The 13,511-nt window shown below is 52.5% G+C and overlaps 3 protein-coding genes across 3 annotated transcripts; all 3 read left to right on the plus strand.

Moving 5' to 3' along the window:
- Positions 1–699: 699 nt before the first annotated feature.
- YAK1 (dual specificity protein kinase yak1) lies at positions 700–4,126 on the plus strand. Its single transcript, XM_024469081.1, has 5 exons — positions 700–1,739; positions 1,790–1,989; positions 2,044–2,203; positions 2,254–2,998; positions 3,049–4,126. Exons 1-5 carry the CDS (start codon positions 975–977, stop codon positions 3,930–3,932), a joined length of 2,754 nt encoding a protein of 917 aa, XP_024323458.1. The 5' UTR covers positions 700–974; the 3' UTR covers positions 3,933–4,126.
- A 307-nt stretch (positions 4,127–4,433) lies between these two features.
- On the plus strand, positions 4,434–6,839 carry VC83_05460 (uncharacterized protein). The gene is made up of 3 exons (XM_024469082.1): positions 4,434–4,620; positions 4,759–5,230; positions 6,430–6,839. Exons 2-3 carry the CDS (start codon positions 5,009–5,011, stop codon positions 6,568–6,570), a joined length of 363 nt encoding a protein of 120 aa, XP_024323300.1. The 5' UTR covers positions 4,434–4,620; positions 4,759–5,008; the 3' UTR covers positions 6,571–6,839.
- Positions 6,840–6,842: 3 nt separating this feature from the next.
- On the plus strand, positions 6,843–12,999 carry VC83_05461 (uncharacterized protein). Its single transcript, XM_024469083.1, has 4 exons — positions 6,843–8,076; positions 8,144–8,560; positions 8,897–11,623; positions 11,672–12,999. The coding sequence occupies exons 1-4, from the start codon at positions 7,489–7,491 to the stop codon at positions 12,167–12,169; spliced, it is 4,230 nt and encodes a 1,409-aa protein (XP_024323301.1). The 5' UTR covers positions 6,843–7,488; the 3' UTR covers positions 12,170–12,999.
- Positions 13,000–13,511: the final 512 nt, after the last annotated feature.

Consider the following 13,511-nt stretch of genomic DNA (forward strand, 5'->3'; position numbering starts at 1 on the left):
GAAGACAGTCAGAATCGGAATTCCTCAGACGGCCCAGGCTACAACCTTCAGCCTGTCCGCCAGGGCCCACAAAGACGATTGTTGTAGAATTAGCCAATCACAATTCACAACAATACACTCAATACATCATTACTATAAGGAGGGACGTATAGATTGAATAACTACGTATAAATGAATTATGAATCGTGGCGTTACTAGCGTAGGACAAAACTTTTGAAAGCCACCTCCGTACAAGCACATGAAATGTTTCCGGATTGGCGCCAGATCTGATCTTGGTGGTCGGTTGTTAAGCGCAGCCGCGATTCCAGCCCAAAATACATGGGCGGAGCATCCCAGGGCGGATGAATTACAGGGCAACAAACGAAAAGGTTTCCAACCCCTCTGAGGCTGCGCGTGATTATTATCCGTTGTCTGGCAGGTTTGATGTGCTCTAGAGACAATTTCATTGGAGTGGGGAGAGTCGTATGCACCATCAGCAGTCATAAAACAGCTCACTGAATAATTCGTGACAAGATGGACGTGGGTGAATGATTAGCAATGAAGTAGTCATTTTTGTAGAATGCGAAGGCTTATATATTATACGCCCTGCATGCGACCAATATATCCGTCAAAATTAATCGGAATACTTCATAAATAATAAATAAGCAATACACCGTTACGGTCATCTCTTCCGTATTGGTCGTCGCCGGACTCGCCAAACCAACCGCGACGCTGGCGCTAACTCGTAATGGCGACCTGACGTTGGAGTACAGGTGTAACAACATACTCACGCTGTCGCCCAGCATCATGATGCATCTTTGAGACGAAGGCATCTACGTTTACAGGCCCCCTTCGCCTCTCCCCCAGCAAATACTGGCCCTCTCCCACGCGTTCCTTCGCGATTGACCTGACGCCGCGCCGCCAGGTCGACCCAACAACAAGCTCGCGCAAGCCCCGCTTCTGCTCCGCAGCGAAGTCGAACGTATCTATCTGTCATGGATCAATGGCAGGCATATTCTAGTACTGGCGGAGGCGCCCGTAGGTTTGATTCCAATTCACAGGCAGGCCAGCCTCAACAGGCACGAGAATACGGTTCGGGTGGTGCGCAGCCCAACTACAGGGTCGATCAATACCAAGGTGCAACGAACCCTTCGCAAGGGCAGTCTATGGTGGCATCGACGCCGAATACCCCTCAAACTCGAGACGGCAACGGAGACGCCGCCATGCAAGATATTGGGGACCCGTACAGCGGTGTCAAGTATCCGATGCGACCACATCACCAGCAGCATCTGTCAGCTAGCAGTCGCTCCGGATTACATCCACAAAGCCCTCAAGAGCAGTCATCGGCAGCTCAAAGATATTCCCCGATGGAAGCTGTATCGGGAGCTACGCCGTACATCTCGAGCCCTCAGACAAGCCAGAATCAATATACCAACCGGCAATCTCCAACGAGGTCGAGCTATTCTTCGCCGACCTCATACTATTCCTCACGACAGCAGGTGCAACAACTACCTCCCATAACGCCCTACTCCTCGAACAACATCCAGGATTCATACCCATCATCGGCCACAACACAGCTGAATGCAGTCTTTAGCAACGACCTCAAGTCACCTCGCAGGCCTCAGCCAGCGGCAGCACCACCCGTTGAGCGTGGTCCGATCCCGCAGTTCGCGAAACTGAGATCCGTTTCGGATCTTCAGCCACAGATCAATGCGCAGCCTGCGTTCAGAAGAGCGAACCCAGAGGGAGGATTCATCAGTGTAAGTAGAAATCCCTGCCGCTGTCCGACTCCTCTAATAATACGATTTAGCCACTACAAGCGCTCACGACACACCTACCTTCGACATACCGAATATGCAACCCAATGTTCAAATACGAGTCATCCCGAAACCCCAGGAGAGTGCTCACAAAACCGAGCAAGGGGACGAAGAATGACGGATTCGACAATGAGGATAGCGATTATATTCTATATGTCAACGATATCCTTGGTTCTGAAGAGACGGGTCATAAGTAAGTTTGCCACAATCCTGATACTTCAATGAGTTGCAATCTAATCAATTGTAGGAACCGCTATCTCATTCTCGATGTTCTTGGCCAGGGTACCTTTGGTCAAGTGGTGAAGTGCCAGAACTTGAAGACCCAGGAGGTTGTCGCTGTCAAAGTGATCAAGAATAAGACGGCATACTTTAACCAAAGTATGATGGAAGTCTCTGTGCTCGACTTGGTAAGAATTGGTCCATGATTGAATAAACTACGAGTGCTAACTCGATGCAGATTAACAGCAAGCTCGACAAGAACGACGATCACCATTTGCTCAGACTCAGAGACACCTTTATTCACAGGCAGCATCTCTGCCTGGTCTTCGAACTCTTGAGCGTCAATTTGTACGAACTCATCAAGCAGAACCAGTTCCGCGGCCTAAGCACGACACTTGTCCGCGTATTCGCGCAACAGCTTTTAACTGGGCTTGCTCTGTTGAATAAGGCGCGCCTTATACACTGTGATCTGAAGCCCGAAAACATCCTACTCAAGAACCTTGAGAGCCCCATTATCAAGATCATTGATTTCGGCTCGGCTTGTGACGAACGTCAAACGGTGTATACCTATATTCAGTCTCGATTTTATCGATCTCCAGAAGTTCTACTTGGCCTACCATATTCCTCAGCGATTGATATGTGGTCATTAGGTTGTATTGTGGTCGAACTGTTCTTGGGTTTACCATTGTTTCCTGGTTCATCCGAATACAACCAGGTGTCGCGCATTGTCGAGATGTTAGGCAACCCGCCAAACTGGATGTTGGAGATGGGGAAACAGTCCGGAGAATTTTTTGAGAAGCGCCATGATGTTGACGATTTTGGGAGGAGGACATATCACCTGAAGAGCATGGAGCAATACTCAAGAGAACATGGTTCCAAAGAGCAGCCGAGCAAGAAATACTTTCAAGCCACGGCTCTACCGGAGATAATCCGATCATATGCTATGCCCAGGAAAAATATGAAGCCAAATGAGGTGGAACGAGGTAAAGTCTACAATGATTATCATATGACAGCTCACTGACAAAATATACAGAGATGAACAATAGGGTAGCATTCATCGACTTCATCCGAGGCTTATTGAACATCAATCCATTGGAGCGATGGTCACCACAGCAAGCAAAGCTCCATCCCTTCATTACCCAGCAGAAGTACACCGGGCCATTTGTACCACCCATGAACCTGAAGACCAGTTCTTCCAACCGATCCCCAGCCCCTGGAACCCAGCAGCAACAGCAGGCTGAAGCCCTCAGCAAGCAACGTGCACAAGCGGCACAAGTCCAGCTTGTCCAACAACACTCTGCTGCTCAGGCCCAAGCCCACGCTGCCCAAGCAGCAGCCCAGGCCCATGCGGCTCAACAATACCCGACACAATCACCACTGGTTGGCGGTTTACCAAGCAACCAATACCCTCCACAGAGCCATCCCCAAGCAGCGCAGATGTACAATAACACCGCCATGTACCCGCCGAACCAGGCCCACCAAGCCGGTCCACCGCCATACCCCGCCCAGCCTGGCGGCTACCCACAAGGCGGTATGATGCAACACCAGCCCCCGCCGCACATGCCAGCAGGACAGTATGGCCAGCCAGCGCAACAAGGTCTATACCCTCAATCCCAAACAAGACGCCAGAGAGCCATGACAATGGAAGTGCAACAAGGTGGAATCCCACCCGCCATCCAGCGAGTCGCAAGTCACCTCGACCCCACGCAGCCAATCCGCTTGCAACCCAGCCCAGCATACTACCCCCCTCCCCCCGACGGAATGCCCGATGGCAACCCCGGCAGCCAACGGCGCCGCGGCAGCCGCGCAGCGCAGGGCGCACAGCAGGGCGCGAGGAGCAATCGCGATTTCATCCGTAACCTCGAGGACCGCACGCTGGAAGAGGGGTTCATGGGGGCGCAGAACCAGTGGCATTGATGGGACTGCCATGAATCGGCGCGCGTGTACGACGTATGCTTTAATAGAGGATATTGGACTATTTAACAGGTCTACAGAGGGTGGTGGCGAAGTACACGAGAGTATCTGAAACGTGGAAGGGGGGACGACACCACTCTTTTTCTGTGGAGCGAGATAGATGTGTGGGAAATGAAAATGGGACTCTCGGGGTGGGGAGGCGGCTTTGTAATACCCGGCGGGGGGGGATTTTGTGGGACGGAAGGAGACGAAAACGATGACGGGGAAGCGAAGGTGGGAGGGAGGGGGGGCATTTGCATCAGCAAGCAGGTACGGGGGATGCGGCGTATTTTTGATGCGCAATGGTGATGATGTGTGTAGTATAGGGCTTTTTTTTTCTTTCTTGAGATACAAGGGTTCGCCGTTTGGAAGATGCGCTGGGAATGAAATGGAAAGGCAATACACTCGAGATGATTGGAGACAGCTTGGTCTTTGTGTTTCGCTGATTTGATGTGATAACTGGTGTGCACGCTCTGCGCTTGAGGCTAGCTAGGCTTTGGTGGGGTTGGCGCCGGCGGCAGCTGGCGTGGACCGGCGTGGGTTTAAGGTTTGATCTGGCAGACCACTCTCCGCGGTTTGGAGAGTGGCACCACGTCCCTCGTGATTGACTTTTTATATTCGTCGGGTGTGAGATTTACGTAGTGTCGGCGGGGTAGGTTTCGCTAGTTGTAGGGTCTTTTTTTTTTTCTGTTTGTTGTCGTCTGTATGGGAATTGCAGCGGCTTTTCGATTATTGTCGACGTCTTTGTGAGACTTCCACGTCTGTAGGCTCTCACTCACTCTACTCTCAGCAGTGGACTACTTCCATCCGCCTTCTACGCTCGTTGCAAGCCAGATCTCAATTTACAATCCAAACCTCACTGGTCACAAACCTCAATCCAAAATCCAAAACTTGCTCCTAAGCCGGACAATTCAACCACCATCAATTCTCCCAGCAAAACCGGGAATTCCCAAGAACTCTCAAGATCTCAGATCTCAGACCTCAAAACTCTCAAGCTATCAAACAAACCACCGACCTTCCAAACTCTCACAACAAACACAATGCCCCAAACATACGCCAACTTCCTCTCCACCTCTTCCCCCTCCCCCCCAGACCGCGGCGACATCTTCGACCACGGTAGCCACATCCACATCACCCCCAGCTCAGGGATCCTGGACTGCCCCGCATACGCCGTGGATGACCGCTTCGGTACTTGTTTTCGTCTGAAGGAACAGGAGGGGGGGTGGGGACGAGAGAGAATAGGGGGAGTGACGAAGGGGGATGTACTGGGAGTGGGGGTGGTGCTGGGGATGGTGGTGCTGGGGTGGGCGGCTGTGGGGGTTCTGGGGTGGGTGCTGGGACGGAGGAGATGGAGGAGGGAGGGCAGGGGGTGGAGGGGTGGGAGGTGGGAGGGGAGGGACTGGAGAGTGGGGGAGGGGGAGGGGGGTTGGAAGGCTATGGAGGAGGGGGTGGTGGTTGGGTCGGGGGGAGAGATTTTGGTGTTGAAATCATAGGGAGGGGATGATGAGGGGTTGAGGCTGAAAGGACGGAGCTCGGTGTGTACAAGTCGAGGCTGAAGTGGGAAGGCGTTCGGTGTGTGGGAGGCTGGGGGGGCAAGGCTGGCTATGTGGCATGACGGTATTGCATGCAGATGAGGCGTGGGGGGGGTTTGTTTGTGGTTTGGGAGGGGGGTGCTGGTGTGTAATTATATGGTGCTGGAGCCTGGGTGAAATAAATTAATGGTTTGTCTTTATTATATTCTCGATGCGTAACGTAGTGCAATCATCCTGCACCCATGCAAGGACATCATCGCATCTCCCTCCATCGCATGCATGCACGCCTCGGCGGGCTGCACATGATATCAGCCCGCCCCCCAGCAGTCTCGCTGCGGAACGGCCCATCCATCTGGCGGTTCGGATGCAGGGTGCGTGCAGTCATCCCTCGAGACTCGCACTCGCAGTGGTGTGGGAGGACGACAGGAGGAATATCTGTCGTGCTGGCTGTGACTCTTACAAAGGGGGGGTGGAGATGGGAGATAATATCCGATGGATTGCTTTGTTGTCTTGTGTGGTGAATCGTGCGTGGTTGTCGTGAGACTTGCTCATTCCAACATCTGAGTCAAAAAAACTCACACATTTCACCGGGATTGATATGATATGTCCACGGATGACCCGAAAGACCGGGCTGCTGGACTGGAACGAGGTCAGTGAGACGTGGCGGGCGGTCTGGGGGAGCGGTTGAGTGAGTTGTAGATGGGATGGATGGATGGATGTAGGTCTGTGTCTTCGTCCCATCATCGTACATCTCCGAGCGCATCCCCTATGCAAGACGCGTACCCTGACATTTCTATGTCCTGTACAGCATTGCCCTGCTTGTTTTGCCTGCTTCTTTGCTGAGAAGCGGTGCTTGGGTCGCGTCACTCTCGAGTCACAGCACTAATAGCTACAGCACGAATAGCGAACTAGATATCGGATGACTGGAGGGGGCGAAACTGGCGAACCAAAGCGCGGCGCGGAGTGATCTGTTCGTGGATAATGATGACGACCTCGCCAACGCCAACGCCAACGCCAACGCCAACGCCAACGCCAACGCCAACGCCAACGCCAACGCGATGTGTGGATAACCCACGACGACGGACACCGACGACCGACGACCGACGACCGACGACGCTGCTTTTGCGACGACTCGGGCAAAAGTAGAGGCGAGCCTGGCTTTTTAGACTATAATGCTGTTTCACGTGTTTCAGCTGGTGGACGATAGTCGGGTAGACGGAGTAGGGAGAGAATACTTTTGGATGAAGGCTAGATTTTATATTGATTTTATAACGGAGAGTAGAGGCGATATCGTTGCCTTGCTATACTATAATATAACTACAGTCGATTAGAAATTGTGATTTCCCCAAGTGACGAATAAATACATTTATTCCCGAATTATTATCCCATTCCATACCCTTCAATTCCTTTAATCTATAATTTATCTAACATATATGTAATACAGTAACCGCATTAGGCCAACGCCGCATTTCTAGGACTAGCGTGATTTCCCGTTTTCCCAGCTTCCGCCCAGCCAAATCAAATTTCTTTTGTTCGCCCTCTTGCTCTTTTTTTGCTCCAACCCTCTTGTCTTCGACAAACCCCCAGCACCAACAACATCCCTCATCTCCAAGAATCTGCGAATCTCTATCCTTTAGCAAGGAATAGAGAGATCGCATTTCATATCTTCGGATACCCTCACAAACCGCCAAAGGATCTCGATCGCGACTGTCCTGCAGATCGCCACGGGTTCACGACTCTCCTTTGAATTTCCAGAGGCCCTGCGCCCTGTTAATCTCAATTTTTATTAATCCTTCAACGGACAAGTGCGATTAACTTCGACCACTGCGATTGTTTCGAACATCTCCGCTCAGTTCTTCCATCTCATACTCGGACAAAACGGAGATCAGATTTGACATCTGCTCGACAATATCGACCCGTACGGATCCCAACCCGTTTTGCCTCCTCAACACGTCATTATCTATCACCAGACCAACGTCGACAACTCTATGACTTCCGTCTCTCAACCCACTCAACCCCCAAGCTCGGCTTCTAACAACAACGGCGCGTCGCAGTCCGCTCAGTCTTACGCTTCCGCGACTAGAAAAGCAGTCTCGTCGCCTCCGGTCGCGACGGGCTCGTCCTCTCAATCCCCAGCCGTGGCAGTCGGCAATGTCGCGCCGGTACAGCATGGAAAGTCTTCGTCAATCTCGCCAGTGAATGGCAGATCGTCGATACCTCCTGCTGTACCGGTAGTTTCAACCCCGGCTATTGCTAGCAGCAACGGGAACGCGATGGAGCACAGCCGAAAGAGCTCCGTCACGATCAACGGCGGCTACGTCGCAAACGGCTCCTCGAAGGCGATCCAGTTCGGTTCGCTGGCTGAGTCTCCTGCTGCTACCCATAGCACTCCACAGATCTCACAGTCGACCACCTCTTCGGCACCGATTGCGATCCCAAGCAACCCGAGAGTGACTTCTCCGGCGCAATCGCCTTCCCCGATCCCACAGCCAACAGCTAGTGGCGGCGGTAGACCTCCTGCGGGGCTTCAGAGCGCCGGAATGACTTTTGGTAGTCACCCGGGTGGCGATGGCGATGTAAGTATTTTTTATTTTCTGCTCTCTTTACATTGATACATTGTACTAATCTTTGTTCTCTTCATAGCGTCACATGCGACATGCTTCCGTACCACAGGCACCTCTTGCCCCAGGCGCACAACCTGGCCATGACCGACGACTTTCCGGAGAAGGCGGTATGGGTGGTCCCAACAGAGGCGGCTTCAACCCTCAAGGCGGCCGCGGCCGTGGCTACAGCAACACCTACCAGAACCAACAGATGGGATACCCGCAAGGCAACCACCAGTTCCGCGGCGCTCCAAACCAGGGCCGTGGCGGCATGCCCGGTCCATTCCCTGGCCGTGGAGGACCTATGCCACAGTACCCGAACTCGCCACACCAGGCAAACCGCAGCCCTGCTCTGACCAACTCGGTACCAAGCACCCCGAACATGGGACAAGTCATGCCAATGCAGAACCCTCAGCAATATGGCCAATACCACCCTCAATACATGCCTCAACCTCAAGTACTTCACCCTTCTACTTCACTCCATCCTCCAAATTCCTTCAAGTCAGGCAAAAATGGCAAAATGTTTTCCAAGAATGGACAGCAAGCTGCTGGAAAGAATAACCAACAGCATTTCCAGTCGGGAGATACTTTCAAGTCGCCATCTGGAGAGCTGTCTTGTTCATTTTTTCCAAACCTACTCGAGCAGATCCCGGAGAGCTCCGAGCGGAGTGCCGCTGCCAAACCGTTCTTCCCCAACCCAGTTGCCTCTGTCCCCCTTTTCCCCCCACGTACTGAGAAGATTGATTTGTCGCCAGAGAGTGGCAACTTTGACCAGATTCTAACAAGAATGCAGAACTACGGCTACCAAGCTCCACCATACGACCGTATGAGCGGTATGCCTGTACCTTCCCCATACGCTATGTACCCTCAAATGCAGTACATGCAGGGCATGCCAGGCCAGCCACAATCTCCCCAGCCAGGCTACCAACAGCCATTCATCCCAGGTCAATACAACCAGCAGCCACAACCCCAGGCGATGTCGCGCACACCTTCGCAAATGTCTGAAAGGCCAAACTCAAGCCTGGGCCAGCCCCAAACCCCTTCGATGCCAGCGTCCGTAATTCACCAAACTCCCCAAGCAAAGGCCGCGGCTTCCCCCAGCACCTTCCAACGCACAACCCGAAGGAGCGCAGCAATTGTCATCAAGAACCCAGATGGTGATATTGTCAAGCTGCCATCGGCAAAGCCACCGGCATCGCCTGGTCCAGGCAACCAATCTTCCAAGACTCCTCCAGTTGTTGTGTCTATACCTACTCCGCCATCAAAGGCTGCCACTCCACAGCACGTTCGCACTGATAGTAAGAGAGATGAGACTGTCATGCAAGAATTCAAGGACAGAGTGCGCAGAGCTGCAGAGGGTGAAGATGCTAAGGCTTCGGACGCCGAGGGCACTGATTCTGAGAAGCCAAAGGCCGGTGAGGTTAAGGTGATCGAAGAGAAGCAGGCGGATACTTCTGCGGCTGATGCCGCGGCAGCCGCTGCCAAGGAGAAGCAAGATGCCGAGGATGAGCTCGATAGGCAGATCAAGGAAATAGAGGAGGCCGAAGAAGCGCGCGAGAAGGCTGAAGCTGAGGTGTTGGCCAAGCGTGCTGCCGAGAAGGCCGCTGCCGACTTGGTTAACGCCGAGAAGAACAAATTGCTGGCAGAGGAGAATGACCGCAAGCTTAAGGAGCAAGAGCGTGAGATGGAGCGCATCGAGGATGAGCGCGAGCAAAAGCGTAAGGATGCTGAGGCAAAGGCGGCGGGTGTTGAGGTTAAGTCAACAGACTCCAAGGCCGATGCTGCCCCGCTCACACCAAGCACACTGGCATCGAAACTCGGTGCTCTCAAGCTTGGGGGTGACAGCGGAGCATCTGCTCCAGTTTCGGATGATTCGATGGGCCCACCACCAAAGGTTTTGGGCGGTGAGAAGAAGACTAAGCCTGCAGCGCTTAACCTTGCACCTCTCAACACCAAGCCAGTCGAGCCACCGCAGCCAAGTGCCGCACTTCAGTCTCTGAAGTCAGCCAGGTTCCTTTCTGTCCTGGACGCCTCCATCTACCCACCAAACATCTCGTCACCAAACCCTGCACTCAACACTGCTGTTACAAGCAAGGGCAAGAGCTTCAAGTACGACAAAGAGTTCTTGCTTCAATTCCAGAAAGTTTTCACCGAGAAGCCATCTCTTGAATTCGAGTCCCAGATCAAGGCCTTGATTGGCGACGGTGACGGAGGATCATCCCGCGCAGGCTCTTCAAGAACCCCAGGCGGCATGGGTCCACGACAGGGCTCCAACCGTGCTCCAGGTCAATTCACCATGGGCACATTCGCTGTTGGCAAGACTCTTCCTCCCGGAACAACTTCCCAGCAGCGCTTCGAGATGTCTCAAGGCACTATGGCACGACCGGCTGGTGCAAACCCAATGTCCGGAAACTTCAGAAGCACCGGAACATTCCCTGGTGGTATGGGACCTGGCAGACAGCCCTCGGGTATGGGCCAGCCGCAGTCACCGCGTAACACCAACCCCAGCCGTGGCGGTCGCCAAGGCAGCAAGCGTGATAACACGAGCAAGCACAATGTTGAGGCTGAGAAGAAGATGCCTCTTACAGCCGGCATGGTCCTGAAGCCCATCGAGATCACATCGACTGGGTGGAAGCCACGCAGTCTTGCAGCTCAATCTGCTACTGGTGCCGCCGGACCCGCTCCAGGTGCCGCAGGTGGTTCCACCCACATGGAGCCGGATATGGTCCAGCGTAAGGTCAAGGCTGCTCTCAACAAGATGACGCCTGAGAAGTTCGACAAGATCGCGGATCAGATCCTCACAATTGCGGCTCAGTCCAAGGATGAGGCCGACGGACGTACCCTGCGCCAAGTCATCCAGCTCACCTTCGAGAAGGCAACTGACGAGGCTCACTGGGCTTCTATGTATGCGAAGTTCTGCAAGCGCATGCTTGAGACCATGAGCCCCGAGATCAAGGATGAGAGCATTCTCGACAAGAACGGCAACGTTGTGTCGGGTGGTAACCTCTTCCGCAAGTACCTCCTCAACAGATGTCAAGAGGAGTTCGAGCGTGGATGGAAGATGGACCTCGGCGATAAGCCAGAGGGCGAGCGCGGCGAGGAAAAGACTGAGGAGGCTGTTATGCTTTCTGACGCCTACTACATTGCCGCAGCAGCCAAGAGACGTGGTCTTGGTCTCGTCCAGTTCATTGGTGAGCTTTACAAACTTGGCATGCTTACGGAGCGTATCATGCACGAGTGTGTCAAGAAGCTTGTCGACTACACTGGCATTCCTGACGAGGCTGAGATTGAGTCGTTGACCAAGCTCCTGAAGACTATCGGAGGCAACCTCGACAGCACCGAGAAGGGCAAGCCAATGATGGATATCTACTTCAGCCGCATTGCGGCCATGACCGATACCCCAGAGTTGCCCAGCCGTCTCAAGTTCATGCTTATGGACATTATGGATCTCCGTAAGAAGAGATGGGTCTCGAAGGAGGATAACAAGGGCCCTAAGACTCTTGAGGAAGTTCGCGCAGAGGTAAGAGTTCCGATTCCTAATTCATATACAAATACTAACATCACTTAGGCTGAGGCTGCTGCCGCACAGAAGGCTGCTGAGAATGCTCGTGGACCACGTGGTGGTGGTGGAGGACGTATGCAACCTGGCCGTGGTGATTCCCGCAACTTCTCCAACCAATACGGCAACCAGCCCCCGATCGATTACTCAAAGAACACCGTTGCCACTGATGATCTCCGTCGCTTGACAAACAAGGGAGCCAGCAGAGCTTCCGGAGCGCCAATGCCGTTTGCCCCTACATCGATGTTCTCGTCGAGAAGTAACAGCGGACGCAAGATGGGACCTGGAGGATCGCTATCCAGAACCGGAGACGACTCTGGAGCCTCATCCCGCACTGGAACCCCACCGCAACAGAAGGAGAAGGAGCCAGTCGCCACAATCAACGCGTTCAGTCTTCTTGGTGACCTGAACGACCACGAACCGGAGAACCCAGCATCTCCCCCTCCAGCTGCATCTCCAGAACTGACCAAGACCGATCTTGCGTCAGGAGAGAAGAAGGGGGAGTAGATTTTGAGCGCCATTCGTGTCATAGCGTCTTGCATCCCAATCTCTGTGCCTAGACTGCGGGCTGTCTTTCTCCATGCATTTCCGGCGGGTTTCATTCCAACAACGTGTGTTAAAAGTTGCTTTTTCAGTCTCAATGATACCTCAGATCGGCTTATAGAACTTCGGTCCCGCATTAGGTCCTATTAATGTCTCTGTTCTCGTCTAAACCGTACCCTCGTCTTCTCCCTCAGCACATCGACAATCACCCTCGAGTACTGGATATAGAAACGCGGACGATAAACCGACGGGTTGCTTTTTTACACTTTCGAAATAATCGCGTGGTATTCTCCTTCTTTTCCTTGCTGCCGGAGCATACGCGAGATTCGCCAAGGAGGGGGGCGGCTCTGCACAAAAGCTTTGTGTCAATAGTTCACATTTTTCATACCGGGACGCCCTTGCTGCTTAGATTGACATATTCGTTTCGTTGTTTTTTCCGAGTTGGGCTGTGTTTGGGCCGGCCGGCCGTGTAATTTAGCGTGGGGAGACAAAGAATAAGAAAGAGAGAAGGACAGTGCTGGGAGATATTAGGCGGTGAAAAAGGGGTTCGGAAGCTTCGTTTCGTTCTCTGGGTTCCTGGGGGGTTGCGATATGGGGGGGTAAGCTCGGACACTCTTCGATGCTTCGCTCGTGCACTGGTGTCGGTCGCCAACGACGTGGGTGTGCGGGGGAAGGGATAAGGTGGACCGGGTGGATAGGATGGGGATACACTGTACTATATCTAATTCGTTAAATCGAGCCGGCCAGCTTTCTTGCTTTAATTAGGCAGTTATTTCAATAACCTTTGTGTTGTATATGTAAGTGCCTGTGAATAAACTGTCAGATGTGTTACACATCTGACAGTGTTAGAAACTCGAGTATACTCGTGAGTATTAGCACGTACTCATACTCATGAGTACAGTAAATCCTCGTACTCATACTCATACTAAAATACTCACGAGTTACTTAAGTAACTCATGAGTATCCCCTAATTAGGACTAGCTCTGCTTAGTCAGCACAAAATCGAAATAGAAGTTTCTAAAAAATAATTTACTACTTACTAATACAATAGAAGGCTCTAGACACTATAGTAGAAACTTCTTGAAAGTTATTATTTTATATATAACTTAACGTACATGTATAGCGAAAGCGCCAAACAAGCGAAAGCGCCAAAATGATGCGGTGACCAAACCCCCCAACTAAATGTTAAATTCCTCAACAACAAAACATGCCCCATAAAAACGATGAAAGCCAATTAGTGCTAGCTATCCAGGCTATGCAAAGCGACCCAAAGTTACGCCTTCGAGTTGCTGCTAGGATCTATTCT

The sequence above is a fragment of the Pseudogymnoascus destructans genome (genome assembly GCF_001641265.1).
Source record: "Pseudogymnoascus destructans isolate 20631-21 unplaced genomic scaffold scaffold_13, whole genome shotgun sequence".
In the NCBI taxonomy this organism is placed as follows: domain Eukaryota; kingdom Fungi; phylum Ascomycota; class Leotiomycetes; order Thelebolales; family Thelebolaceae; genus Pseudogymnoascus; species Pseudogymnoascus destructans.

What these genes read in the sequence shown, in the direction of transcription:
- YAK1 (XM_024469081.1), top strand. Translation starts at nt 975, where the DNA reads ATGGATCAATGGCAGGCATATTCTAGTACTGGCGGAGGCGCCCGTAGG. An exon ending in CAGAGGGAGGATTCATCAGT is followed by an intron (nt 1,740 to 1,789) that starts GTAAGTAGAAAT and finishes AATACGATTTAG; the next exon opens with CCACTACAAGCGCTCACGAC. An exon ending in TCTGAAGAGACGGGTCATAA is followed by an intron (nt 1,990 to 2,043) that starts GTAAGTTTGCCA and finishes AATCAATTGTAG; the next exon opens with GAACCGCTATCTCATTCTCG.
- VC83_05460 (XM_024469082.1), top strand. Translation starts at nt 5,009, where the DNA reads ATGCCCCAAACATACGCCAACTTCCTCTCCACCTCTTCCCCCTCCCCC. An exon ending in GGGGAGTGACGAAGGGGGAT is followed by an intron (nt 5,231 to 6,429) that starts GTACTGGGAGTG and finishes GGATGACTGGAG; the next exon opens with GGGGCGAAACTGGCGAACCA.
- VC83_05461 (XM_024469083.1), top strand. Translation starts at nt 7,489, where the DNA reads ATGACTTCCGTCTCTCAACCCACTCAACCCCCAAGCTCGGCTTCTAAC. An exon ending in ACCCGGGTGGCGATGGCGAT is followed by an intron (nt 8,077 to 8,143) that starts GTAAGTATTTTT and finishes TTCTCTTCATAG; the next exon opens with CGTCACATGCGACATGCTTC. An exon ending in TTGAGGAAGTTCGCGCAGAG is followed by an intron (nt 11,624 to 11,671) that starts GTAAGAGTTCCG and finishes AACATCACTTAG; the next exon opens with GCTGAGGCTGCTGCCGCACA.